Raw genomic sequence first — 13,254 nt, 5'->3', positions numbered from 1 at the left:
TATTGAGAATGATTTGCTGCTAACTTCAAATGCCATAAATTAACTTTGAAAGCTAGTCCAAAAATAAAGAGAGTAGCCAAGGTCATGGAGCAAAGGAAATGCCCTTGTGTCATGTGGTATAGTCTGCTAAGGCTTGCTGAGAAGGACAAGGATCCACTCACCTGAGACGGGTAGGTGCTTGCAGCAAGTCTAATTACAGGTGAGGATGCCAGTTGACCCTCTTAAGGGACATAGCAGTTATTAAGAAGGGGCCACCAGACAAGCCACTGGCATTCTAGAAAATGGAGTATCGGAGGTAATGAGACAGCCAGCTTTGAGCAGCCAGTCTGCAGGGGAAACCCCACATCACCAGATGTGTGGTCAGGGCCAGCTCCTGATCCAGGAAAGAAAGAAAAATCTAAGGCTAAAGTCGGGATTGACTGGAGCTTGGGAGGAGGCTGAGTGTGCAGTGGGTGAGACAGGATAGTGAAAGAGAGTCCAGGGGCCTCTGCTCTAGGGAGAAGGGAGATGTGGAGGCCGAGATGCAGGCAGGCAGGCTGTGTACACCCATTAGGCTTCCTGTATGGATTTCCTGCACCAATTCCTTGACTGTCTTGTAGCCTCTGGTGAGGGAGTGAGCAAGACGCAGCAGATCCTACTGCAGGATTCCCCACTAGGGTGTTACCTTCTTGAGTTTTACTGTAGCTGTACTGTGTAGTTTTGTGCATTTATCTTTAAATGTACTGGCTATTGTTTAATTTTTTTCTTTTCCCATCCACCAATATGAGTACCACACCTTTGTTATCAGTTAGGCCCCATTGGGAAGTATATGGAGCTCTCAAATTAGGTAGTATTCAGTGCGGCAAAGGGCTTAATAGAGGGGCTGTTTACAAAGGCGTGAGCTATGTGGGACCTCACTACCTTTGTGGCCCATAAGCCTAAAGGGAAGGGGAAGGACCCATCATACAAGCCTGGCAACTGTGCCTTCCAGAGTAGATGTGTTGCCCTCTGGAAGTGAGTTTATAGGGAGAAAACAGGGAGAACAAATGTTCCAACCTCAGGTTCCTCCCTCTCTCTGATCTCTTACTAGAGCTCCTAATTGGCCAGATCCAGAGAGAAGCCAGAGACCAGACAGCGACTGGGTCATAGAAAGAGGGTGATGTTGCAGGGCAGAGCAGGTAGAAGGGGACAGAGTCATTCCTGAGGGGAGAACTTAAGATGTGCAGCCACGTGTCTTCATCTAAGCTAGAGAAGGTCAAAAACACAGGCCTTAAGTTCAGGTATTCGCCTCACTCTGAACTCATTACCACTACTGTCTGCCAGACCACTATGACAATTTCAGGCATAAGGATATCAGGGGAAACAAAATATTTTGCTGAGACAAGATGTATGTCCGAGGGTTTTTCTGACCATGTAAGCCTATCTAAACTTGAAATGATTTCAGGAAAGGGCTATGTGTTTTGTATCCATCTTTTGGCTCCCATTACCACTAAATGTAATTTCTAAAGGAAATTAAGGTCTAATAAACTCTAGTCTTTTTTATTTGTCTTTTATGTTATTCTTCCAAATAGATACATTGTTTTAAAAAGCTGATGATTCAAGGAGGGTTCCTGATAGCCTTTGGATTCCCTGGTATATGTTTCACAACTGATCTAATTCATAGGAGGAAAACATTTCTTAGGGGGTAGAGAAACACAAGAATCCATATGCATTCTTGAACTCTCTCATCCTTTTTATGGGAGCTATTAATCTCCCCAACTAAATTATGTGTGGGGGCAGCGAGATATATCATCCTCTTTAGCAACCACAAGTGGTTGATGATATGGACATTAACATTTCACCATAGTCTCGGGGTCCTATGCTGCCCACCAACTGCTGGGTGCCAGGCATCATGTTACTATGGTATATGTGCAAGTGGTTTAGGACAGGCTGCAGTCCAAGAAATGAGACTGTACGTCCTACCCTAGTAGGGAAAAGTAGGAAACACTCGTTAAATCCATCAGAAGTGAATTTAAGTACACTGTCTCCCAAGGATTATTGAGAAGAACGAGGATCCATCCCCTGTACCTGGCAGGTGCTAGAAGGGAGGTCCAGTTCCAAGTGCATAAAGCGTAGTCCAGCAGGGATCTACCACGATTGAAGGATATAGCACAAATATAAAAACTTAAATACACACAAATAGAAAAGCTTTTATGTGAATGGAACAACATTATTTGTTACTCTAGTTTTTAAAGGGAAAGTATGGAAGCTAGTAGATCTTTTTTTCTTCACTTCCCACTTCTCCTCCCCCTCCACTTTTATGTGCTTTCCCTATACCTGCCTGCATTACTGACATCCAACCCTGACAAGACACATACACACACACACGCACACACACAGTATCCTCTGTATTAGCAACCCAGTGTGATTCTTTTTGTTCCTTTTTACATTCTACCTTGTCTTCAATCAGACCTTTCTGAATGTGTTAAAAGGGACAGTCTATTTGAAATTCTGGTCAACAACTAAAGGAAAGATCAAGGAAAGTAATTTACAGCCTCCCATTCTATCAATCTCAAATCAAGATGAGCTTCAGCTAACATCATGAGGCACATGGATTTGACTGCTGAATCCTGAAATGCTGTGTTCTAAATGGTACACTGCAGTGGATTTCCCTCTATTTGTTCACCTTCTCCAGCCAGGCCCTGGAATATTTCAGAACTAGGAGCCAGAGAGCCACCTGTGCTTCCCCACTGGCAGCCTGAAGGCCCTCACCTCCTGCAGCACCCCTTTGTGCTGTGTAGGTGCCCTGTGAAGGGGACATGCCTGGCTGTGTCTTCCAGGACACCTCACCTTTATGTAGAGGGAAAAGATGTTCTTCATGCAGCTGCTCCTCTGCCTGTGCTCCCACCTCCAGGGGCAGTTGTGCCATCATCATCACTACACTCCTAGGCCTCAGTTCCCAAGAGGTGGATGAGCTCATGGAATCCAGAGCCCATAAGAACAACAGCGCTAAATTTGATTCACAAGGTGATGCAGCTGTCAGATTGTTGTAACTCTAGGCTCCCTTTGTATCTTGAACCCATTTCTATTTTGCATTTATCATCAAGTATTATAATGATTAAAACTGTCTTCCTTAGAAAGCTGAGACCGTGGCTTAAAAACTTTTGAGCGTCTTTTTCCTTGTACAGCACTGGGAATATGTTCAATAAAGGCCAACTGGATCAACACACTCAAAGGTAGAAGAGCGTTGAATCACTGGCATTCTTCAGGCCCTTAAATATCAGAAGAAGTTGAAGGAGGTGGATAAATGCGACAAGGATTCAAAATGGAAAGAAGAAATGAGGTCTCCAACAGCCAATCATGCCATTGTCTAGGAGGCCTCAAGCTACTGGGTCAAAGGGGAGGGGATGAAGGTTTTTTTCTTTTAAACACTAAAAATTCATTTACCCTCTGTATTTGCCACTAGATAACTTCATATTTATAAGCATTATTATGCAGAATGGCAAGAGAGATAAATGAGATGCACAAATGATACGACTTGGGCCTTGTCATTCCCCTGCTGAAACTCCCAGCGGTAGCCACTGCCGGTGAAATGAAACCCACCCCCTGAAGGGTGTTAACTACAGTGTGCTCAACTCCTCAGCCTCTTGCCATCTCTCCATCCTCATCTCCTGCCACACTGTCCCTTACTCCACACCTGCTCATGGACATTATTTTTGTCCTTAAACACATCAAATCCTTTCTAACTTCAGGGCACTTGCCTTCAACTCAAAGGCAGCCTCTTTTCTTGATCATTCAGCCCTCAGCTAACTGTTCCTCCTTCTGGCCAGTATCATCCTCACACTCTCTCCTCAGTCACTTTCCATGCCATCGCCAAGGTGGAGTTTCTCCATAAAATATTTCACTGTGAAGTTACCTTGTTTACTTCCTGTGTAATCATTGTCTGTTCCCCTCTGCTTTCCCTGTCCCTTCCCCAATGCGTGGGAGGGGAAGGCTTCCTGAAAGCAGGAAGCTTCATCTGGCTCAACCACCATCAGTCCAAGTGCCCAGGACATGGCCCAGAGTCTGTCACCTATGAGACACTCATCTAGTATGGACTTGCTCTGGGGAAAACAGAAAGATTCGCCAAGAAGCATTATAGGTGAAAAATTTCCTGTGATCAGGGAAAGCAGTTAGGTCTAGCACCAGGACTTTGGACTGTTGGAACAGACTGCGAGATGAGGCATGGAAGTGGGGCTGGAAGAGTAGAATGACCCAAGAGCTTGTTTTATCAGGAATAGGAGTTAAGAGCTACAAACCAGAGCTCAAATGTCAATGCCATTGCTTACCACAAGTGCAAACCAGGCAATGACCTCACCTTCGTGTGCTTTCATTTCCTCATATGCAAAAAGAGCCAAAACTCTCTTCATTAGGTTAGTGTGAGAACTAAGTGAGTTGTTCCATGGCAAATGCCTAGTGGTCCTAGAACACGGCTAAGCATTTGTGCTGTGTCACTGAAGATTTGAGGAGTACGGTGATGGAGTCAGGTTCGTGTTTTAGGAAGATCATCAGGATGGCAGTAGAGAGAAACGGCTGAAGGGCACTGAGAAATCAGTAAAGGAAATAACTGTTTAGGAAAATGGACCCCAGACAAGGAGGGGCCATGAGGATGAGCTGAGAGTTTCTAAAGCGGTGACTCATTCATCAGTTTGGGGAAGGCGGTCAGGAAATGGCTGATGGTGTATTGGCCTTACAGGAGATACAGGAAGAGGCACAGGCTGGAGAACCAGGGTGGGGAGGAAAAACAAGCTGTCTGCTATTATATGTAAGAGTTTATGCCCAGTTCATTTGCCCATTTGTAAGACAGACTCTCCAAAAGAACACAAGAGAAATTCACACATACTGGGGTTTTGTTCTTCCTGTTTGTTCTGTGAGTTCAGGTTGGCCTTGAACTCACTATGTAGCCCAGGCTGGCCTGGAAGTCTCAGAGATCCTCCTGCCACAGCCTCCCAAGCACTGGGATTACAGGCATGTACCACACATATTGTTGAACTCATTCCACGTGTGTCTTAGAATCCTAGGGATCCTGCCTGTTCTTTGTTTATTTTGTCTATTCCCATATGTACTATCCACAGATCATGCAATAAAGCTATTTGGTCAGAAAATTTGATTGAGGTTGGAACCAAATCTCTGTAGCTACAAGTTTCTCTAGACATAGGTAAAGAGACCCACCCACACTTTCTAAAATCAGCCATTTAATCCAGTTCCAGTTATAATGGCAAGCCTTAGAGCCTTAGAACTGTAGATTCAGGGCATATGGCTTCCACTATTGGAACCCAGCTAGTATTAGTATTTGTCAGAACTCTGGGCTCTAGAGGACAGTGTCTCAGTCAAACAAGTTAGACAACTTATGTTTTGTATCTTCCTCCCCTTCAGTATTCACAATAAAAAGTCAACTAACTTAGTACTTCCCAAACTTATTTGGCCACATGTCATAGCTATTAACACCCTGCTTTTAGGAAGAGTCCAGTCTCCTCACAAATGTCCAGAAAACTAGGCCATTTGTCAAGAGACAACACAGCCAGGCGTGACAGAACCAGGATGGCCTCCATGAAGGGTTAACAGTGTCCCTCTGAACGGCTGCATCCCTGTATCGACAGCAGTGACCTCAAATGGGTTTTCAAAATTATTTTTTCCTTGGAATTCATTTAACGAACTGCTTCTAAAGTATCTAGGATCCTAGTTTAATTCAGAGAGATTTATCCCTCAGCAGATGGAAAATGTGCCAATTGGCCCGTTCAATTTAGTAGTACTCTTTATTCATGTGCATCAAAAATGGAACCTGAATAGTATGCACGATGGAGGACAACACACCCTGAAGGCTCGCGGTGTGAGGCTTGGGGAAGGGAGGACGCCCATAAGCAATTAAACAAGTAGATTTGTAATTGCAAATTATGATATATGCGCTATGAAGAAAAGTAGCTGTGTACTGTCAGGTTGGGCTCAAATTTGCAATCATTTTTTAATTGACCCAGATTCAGGTGGAATCAATAGCAGCTCTTTTTTATGTTTATTATGGCGCTCCGCTCTTAACTACTGTTTGAAGCACATTAACAACCTCCCCTCTTCCTGTTTTTCCAGCCCAGCGCGGCAAAATGAGAGCCCAGTAAGCCGGCTCCGCCCCTCTCCCAGCCTTCTCCCACGCCCACCATGAACCACTTGGAGGGCTCCGCGGAGGTGGAGGTGCCCGACGAGGCGGCAGACGGGAAGGTGAACGAGTCGGTGGAGGCCGACCTGGAGCACCCCGAGGTGGAGGAGGAGCAGCCGGCCCCTCCGCTGCAGCACTACCCTGGCCGGCACCCGCGCGGGCGCGCCGTCGAGGACCTGCGGGGCGCGCAGCTTGGGCAGGAGGACGAGGAACGCGGAGAGAGCCTGGCACGCTCGGCCAGCACGGAGAGCGGCTTCCACAACCACACCGACACCGCCGAGGGCGACGTGATCGCCGCTGCCCGCGACAGCTACGATGCGGAGCGCGCGCAGGACGCGGAGGACGAGAGCGCGTACGCGGTGCAGTACCGCCCCGAGGCCGAGGAGTACACGGAGCAAGCGGAGGCCGAGCACGCCGAGGCCGCGCACCGCCGCTCGCTGCCCAACCACCTGCACTTCCACTCGCTGGAGCACGAGGAGGCCATGAACGCGGCCTACTCGGGCTACGTCTACACGCACCGGCTCTTCCACCGAGGCGAGGACGAGCCCTATGCCGAGCCCTACGCCGACTACGGCGGGCTACAGGAGCACGTGTACGAGGAGATCGGGGACGCGCCCGAGCTGGACGCGCGCGACGGCCTGCGGCTCTACGAGCAGGAGCGGGACGAGGCGGCAGCTTACCGCCAGGAGGCCCTGGGTGCGCGGCTGCACCACTATGACGAGCGCTCCGACGGCGAGTCCGACAGCCCCGAGAAGGAGGCCGAGTTTGCGCCCTACCCGCGTATGGACAGCTACGAGCAGGAGGAGGACATCGACCAGATCGTGGCCGAGGTGAAGCAGAGCATGAGCTCGCAGAGCCTGGACAAGGCGGCTGAGGACATGCCTGAGGCCGAGCAGGACCTGGAGCGTGCCCCCACCCCTGGCGAGGGCCGCCCGGACAGCCCGGGGCTGCAGACACCGGTGGGGCAGCCGCGAGCAGCTGGTTCCGCGGGCGGCGGCGAAGGAGGACAGCGGTACAGCAAGGAGAAGAGGGACGCCATCTCGCTGGCCATCAAGGACATCAAGGAGGCCATTGAAGAGGTGAAAACCAGGACCATCCGTTCGCCTTACACTCCCGACGAGCCCAAAGAGCCCATCTGGGTGATGCGCCAAGACATTAGCCCCACCAGGGACTGTGATGACCAGAGGCCAGTGGATGGAGATGTAAGTCTGGGCGCGTCTAGGCTGGTGCAGGGCCACGCATGGCCTCCGAAGGGAGGGGAGGGAGACCAGAGTTCGTGGCCCTGTGGAGCGCTGAGAACCTTTCCACCCTAAGTCTCAGAAACTTCATACAAGCTTGTTAGGCCCGTAGAGGGATCACTTTAAATCAATGATTCCCACATTGTATCTGGAGAGCTCGTTGAGAATCAGTTTTCGAGGCACAAGGCCTCCCACCAACTAGTTGCTAATTCAGAAGGTCTGGTGTGAGGCCTGAGAATTTGTATTTGTTTTTAATTGTATTAACACATGTTTGCAGTACATGATGATTACATTCATTGTCGTGGGAGAGGGTATACATAGCACATCTTAATAATTTTTACTTTAAAATGGCAAAAATATCAAGTCAGGATTGAGTAAGAAGAGACTTAATTGGAAAGGATTATGGCTTTGGGGAGAAAGGTACTATTTTACTAGGGAGAGGGCAGTGTTGTCAAAGAGAATCTCTAGCCTAACATCTGAAAGGCTTCCCATGATAAGAAGGGTGTTCTTTTGCAGGGAGGAGTGACCGAGGTCATAGAGAACAAGGTCTGAGGAAGTAGGTCGGAAGAGTGGCTTAATGGAATGAGATCAGAAAATAAAGTTTTAACCAGAGACCAACCTGTCTTGAGGAAGGGCTGTATCAGTGGTGGCGAACCTATGGCACATGTGTTATTTGTTTTTAAGACAAGAAATGTTAATGTATGAGTTCCTTTTTTTCTAAACTAAACTTCAATATTCAAGTTTAATTGCAGTGTTAGCACTTTATAATAAATAGGTGGGTTTGGGGTTGCATTTTGGGCACTCAGTCTCTGAAAGGTTTGCCATCCCTGGGCTATATGTTGGCCAAAGGTTAGACACCTTGGGGAAAGGGAGAAGCTGAACCAAGTTAAGTTAACAAGCATTTTGTTCTGGCTAACCAGCAGGTCGGCTAATGATTTATGAGGTGAAGAATGGGAATTTGGAAGGTCTTGTTGTAAGTAAAGAGGGCACCTGAGTGTCTTATGGTTGTCTGTTAGGGAAGAGGGTCTCTCTGCAGTCAGCCACTTCCCAGAAAGCATAAGGGTGGAGGATTTCTTAACCTTCCCTATTTCTAGAATGGCCTGGATGGAGATCAGTGTGCTCACTATCAAGTTCCCAGGGGTTGCTGCTGGTCCGAGGACCACAGCTGGAGAACCACTGCCTGCCTTAAAGCTATCCCTTAAAGATTTGGGACAGGTGTTGTGGTTTCTTTGGAGAAACTGATGGAAATCCTTCCGAGCACTGTCCTGCCAGGGATTCTGTAGGTTTTGGGGTTTTTTTTTTCCACTCACCTTATTGTTTATTATGGATTTCAGTAAGTGCTTAATTTTCACTTCTCTTGATATCAGGGTAGATTGTGCATCGCTGTGAAGAGCTACACAAAGCTATTGCTGCCTTTGGTGACATTTTATTTTTCCTTTTTTGTGGTACGGAGGGTTGAATCCCAGTCGTTCACACTGAGCTGCATTTATTTTCCATGTTTGAAATACCTACACAGTCTGATAACTTGGCAGGCGTGGGGGGAAGTCACAGTCTGTTCAGAATAAATCAAGAAGACTAACCTTTGGCCCCTACCTTGCTATAAAGATTCTTTCTGCTGCAGTTCTCACTTTTCCATTCTCTTGAGTAATTTTTAAACAATTTCATTTAAAATTGGAGCTTGGTGTCAGAGAAGGGTCAAGGTTAAATTGCATTTAACTCTGTATTTTATAATTGTACCAGACTGCTTCTCGGTGTATCTTTTGGAGGGAGAAGCCATTATTGGAAGCTGCTTGTGCATTTTACTAATATGTAAAGGGTTGTATTGGCCAAAGCAGTATAGTTCACCTCCTGTTTAGTAACAGTCAGCATTGGCTGTTGGCTGATTAAATTGGTAACACCTTTTCAAAAATTGGACACTGGTCCGGAAGGCAAGTGCATCCTCCCCAGCAAGGGGGCAGCATTGGGTCAGTTAGTCCAGGTGCTCCCTTGCATCTGTTTTCTAGGCTCCTGAGTTAGAAACAGGTGCACTCACATGGAGTGTTCCCCTTGATCTCCAGCAATCTAAGCTTCTCGTAGCTAGGAGGGATTGCAGCAAGCATTTTGCAAATGAGGTGGAAATGAAGCAAATTTTTCAAAAGTAGGGAGCTGGCAAGCAGCAGGGTGGCATGTCCTTTTAGAAACTTGGAAAGCCATCAGAGAAGTTGCAGAAGCATTCGATCAGGTGCTGGCCTATCCTGGTAGCCTCCTCGTTTAAGGTCAGCTCTGTGAAATGACCTGCTTACCCATCTGACCCTTCCACCTTCACTCCGGGCCACCAGCACAGCCAATGGTTGGGCCCAGGGTGGCTTTTATTCATTTGAACTTGGACAACCTCCTGCATGATATTTCATTCCAAACGTAGAAAGAATGATAGCTGCTTTGAGAACCTATACCATCAGAAATTCAGCTCGATGCTAAGAAATTGGTCAGTAGGGCTTACTGGGTGATGAATAGTTCATACAAAGCAAAACCCAAAAACCTGTACTTTAAAATATCCCCCAGTCACTTTTAAGCCACTGGAATCTGTGTAGTATATTTCATCTGCTATGCCATATTTATAAGACAGACCTTCATTTGGTACCACTTTGATGGTGTAATTCCATGTTAGCATCAAAAACTCATTCCATGCAAGGTATTGTAGAAAACAAAGTCACCGTAAAAAGCAGTGTAATGGGAAGATGCGGGCTTGTTAAAAATGCATTACTGTCCTTCTTTCCCAAACCTAAGTGCCTGAGATGGAGCCCCGTGATCTGGTGTTTTGTTTTGTGTTGTTTGCCTTATAAATGCTCCCTGAAATTCTTTTTTATTTTTTTTGTCTAGTACTAGGGATCAAACTCAGGACCTTGTGCTTGCCAGGCAGGCACAGTGTCACTGAGCTACATCCCTAGCCCTCCCTGAAATTCTTAACCACATGAAATTCTTAACATTCTTAAGCATGTTAACAACCACTGATTTGGTGATGGGGAGGGGATTATCTAGCCAGCTTTCTCAAATAAGATATGTGGACTTCAAAAATCCTTACTAGCAACAATACGGTACTAACAAAAGGGGCTGTCTCGTGATTACAGTCAACAGACCTGGAGAAGTGGTTTAAGGAAGTGTGTTCTCAAAATGTCAATATGAGAAACTACAATGGAGCAATAGAAGGAAATTAAGAACACTGCATTACCACTCACCAGAGATAATTGCTAAGGGTTAAGTCTACTTTTAACTCTCCTAAATGTCACCATTTTGCACGTGGTGGTACAAACTAGTGTTTGCTGATAAGTTGTACAGAATAAGATAGGATTGTTCATCTGCAAGAATTTAATGAACTTAGAGATGCTCAGTGCCGAATGAAAATTGTTTCCTAACAAAATACGTGATTTGCTTCTAGTAAGGAGTTTGTATTCTAGATATATGTTTGATATGTTTGAGCACTCTCTTCCAGCTCCCTTCTTTAAAAATATTGTTAATGAATGGCTTGTTCCGAAAAGTTCCATACCTACTGATGTCTCTGGTGGCGACAGAATCATTCTGAGTAGAGAGCATTCATGGTAGGATAGAGTCAGAGATTGATGGCAGTGAGCATGCTGTGTATGTTGGAGGGTTGGGGCTGCTTTGAGTTGTGTGCTGTGCATCCTGAAATGGTGCATATATCTACTCCCTCCTACAGGTACACCAAGTGATAGATAGTACTAAAAAGCAGAAAGACAGAAAGCACAGATAATAACAAAATGTTTAAAATTTTGGTAATTGGTTATGGTAGACATAGAGCTCCCTTGTGTTATTGATTCTCATCTCCTTTCAAATATAAAAGGGGCTGAACTTCCTCATTCCCTAGAAGTTTCTAGGGAGGCTGGCCAGTGAAGTGTGAGCCTGAAATGTGCTATCTCCATGCAGGAACAGCTCACATCACACTTTCTTTTCTAGTGGCAGTACTCTCAGAAGCCTTGTGCTGGCATGGGGTGTCGCAGTATGACAGCACTTCTGTCAGCACAGCACATGGCCAAAGTGAGCAGACCCAGGCAGGGCTGGGTGTTTTGTTACAGCAGCAGATCCTCGTCAGTCATGACTGATACACCAATGAGGCTTCTATGTTCTTTGTTCTACCAAGAGTTTGTGAAGATTTGTATTATAGACTCTCCAGAAAGTCTCAGGAATGAGACACCAGATACCTCAGGTGGCAGGAGTGTGGATCCATAGCTGGAGAAAAAAAAGGATTGTTTAAAAGGCAGTCACAGCAGATGTGAGCCACCTGAATGTCTTCTCCAGCCCCTGTAGCTAGGTGACTCCTCTTCCCTGCAGTAGATGGGTATGTCTTTGGCAAAAGGATGAAAGAGGGGAACATGACACTGGGGGCACTAGCACAGCTGACAGTGGGTAGAGAGTGCCTCAGGGGAACACAGTGACTGCTTTGCACTGATAATCCCTTAGAATTTTGTCAGGGTGAGAGCCCACCTGCCCAGGGCCTTCAGTTCCCAGCAGATTGGAGTACTGTATTTCTCTCCCAGAAAACAGGAAGATACCTGTAGATACTGATGCTGATGTAGGGGGTTTCCTGGTACAGTTGAGTCCGTATCTTATAACCCCACAGGAGGGCCAGGGATTTAGCTCCATGGTTCTGGTGCCTGCCTCACAAGCGGAAGAATCTGAGTTTGATCCCTGGTACCAAAACAAACAAAAAACCCCAAACAAACCCCACAGGAAAGGTTCCTGCCTCTCGTGAATCCTCCATTAGGCATTTTTTGGGACCCATTCTTGAATATGAACAGACAGCCAAGGATCATCAGACATATGAAGAATCTCTCTAACATGAAAGGCAAAACACGAAAAGAACAAATAGAAAATGGCCCTTGGAGATATAAAGCAGGGCTCAGAGCAAGGGAGGACTCTATACCATTTATAATCAATATGCTCAGAGAGGCAGAAGAAGACAGGGAAGACATGAAATTAGAGGAGGGTACTATTTTTAAAAATTGTTTAAAAGGCAACTTTAAAAATACGACAGCACCAATTTAAAATTAAAAAGGGAAAAAAACGTCAGTAGAAAGGTAAGAAGTGGAAACATTCCAGACAGTAGAACAAGGCAAAAAAGAGAAAATAGTAGGAATATAGATAAAATGGAGAAGTAAGTAGGCAAGATTTTCCTAGAACCAAAAGATGTGCCAGTCCTGGGTACTTATCTAGGATATTAAATAAAGAGACACACATGGACATTTTAGAACAGAAGGAAGAAAGAGAAGATCTTGTATGCTTCCAGAGAGGTAAAACTAGGTTACAGATGATCAGGAATCACAGTGGCATTGGAATTCCCACTGGAAACTGAGGAACATATCCCAGCCTAATTTCCAACTCCACGTGAAGGTTGAAAAAGAAGTTTTCAGATATATGGGGTCCCAGAATTTAGCTCCCATGTAGCCTTTCTTGGGAAGGTACTAGAGGATTATTCTCCCCATGTGGGAGCATAAACCAAGAAAAGAGATGTGAGATCCAGGAAACAATGGATCCAACACAGTGATGATGCGAAATGGATCTCCAGGTGATGGGAAAAGAGATCCAAGGGTGAGGACTGTATTAGTGAGCTTCCCATCACTGAAACAAAATATCAGACACCTACAATTTGATAAGGGGAGAGGTTTATTTGACTCACTGTTGCAGTGGATTCAATCCATGCTAGGCTGGCCTCAAGCCAGAAATGCCATGGTAGCAGGATATGGCTGCTCACCTCATGGCAGCCAGGAAGCAGAAAAAGAAAGGAGTTGCTGGGGACAAGAACATACCCTTCCAGGTCATGCCCCCAGTGATCAACCTCTGACCAGGCCCCACCTCCGACCAGGCCCCGCCTCCTAA

The 13,254-nt window shown here is 46.2% G+C and overlaps 1 protein-coding gene across 3 annotated transcripts in view; it reads left to right on the top strand.

Annotated features, from left to right (window-relative positions):
• Apba1 (amyloid beta precursor protein binding family A member 1) overlaps positions 1-13,254 on the top strand; it is a 229,733-nt gene that overhangs the window by 154,872 nt on the left and 61,607 nt on the right. For all 3 annotated transcript variants that reach the window (XM_087184089.1, XM_087184088.1, XM_004838169.3), the window contains exon 2: positions 6,079-7,347. In XM_087184089.1, the coding sequence (XP_087040215.1) occupies positions 6,148-7,347 (1,200 nt within the window). In that variant the 5' untranslated portion in view covers positions 6,079-6,147. The remainder of the gene's footprint in view (positions 1-6,078; positions 7,348-13,254) is intronic.

This window comes from Heterocephalus glaber, unplaced genomic scaffold (assembly GCF_053883595.1).
Source record: "Heterocephalus glaber isolate CG9 unplaced genomic scaffold, H.glaber_assembly_v1.0 deba00001481, whole genome shotgun sequence".
In the NCBI taxonomy this organism is placed as follows: Eukaryota; Metazoa; Chordata; class Mammalia; order Rodentia; family Bathyergidae; genus Heterocephalus; species Heterocephalus glaber.
Note: the sequence above shows the minus strand (reverse complement) of the source record. Positions and strands in the feature narration are given on the sequence as shown.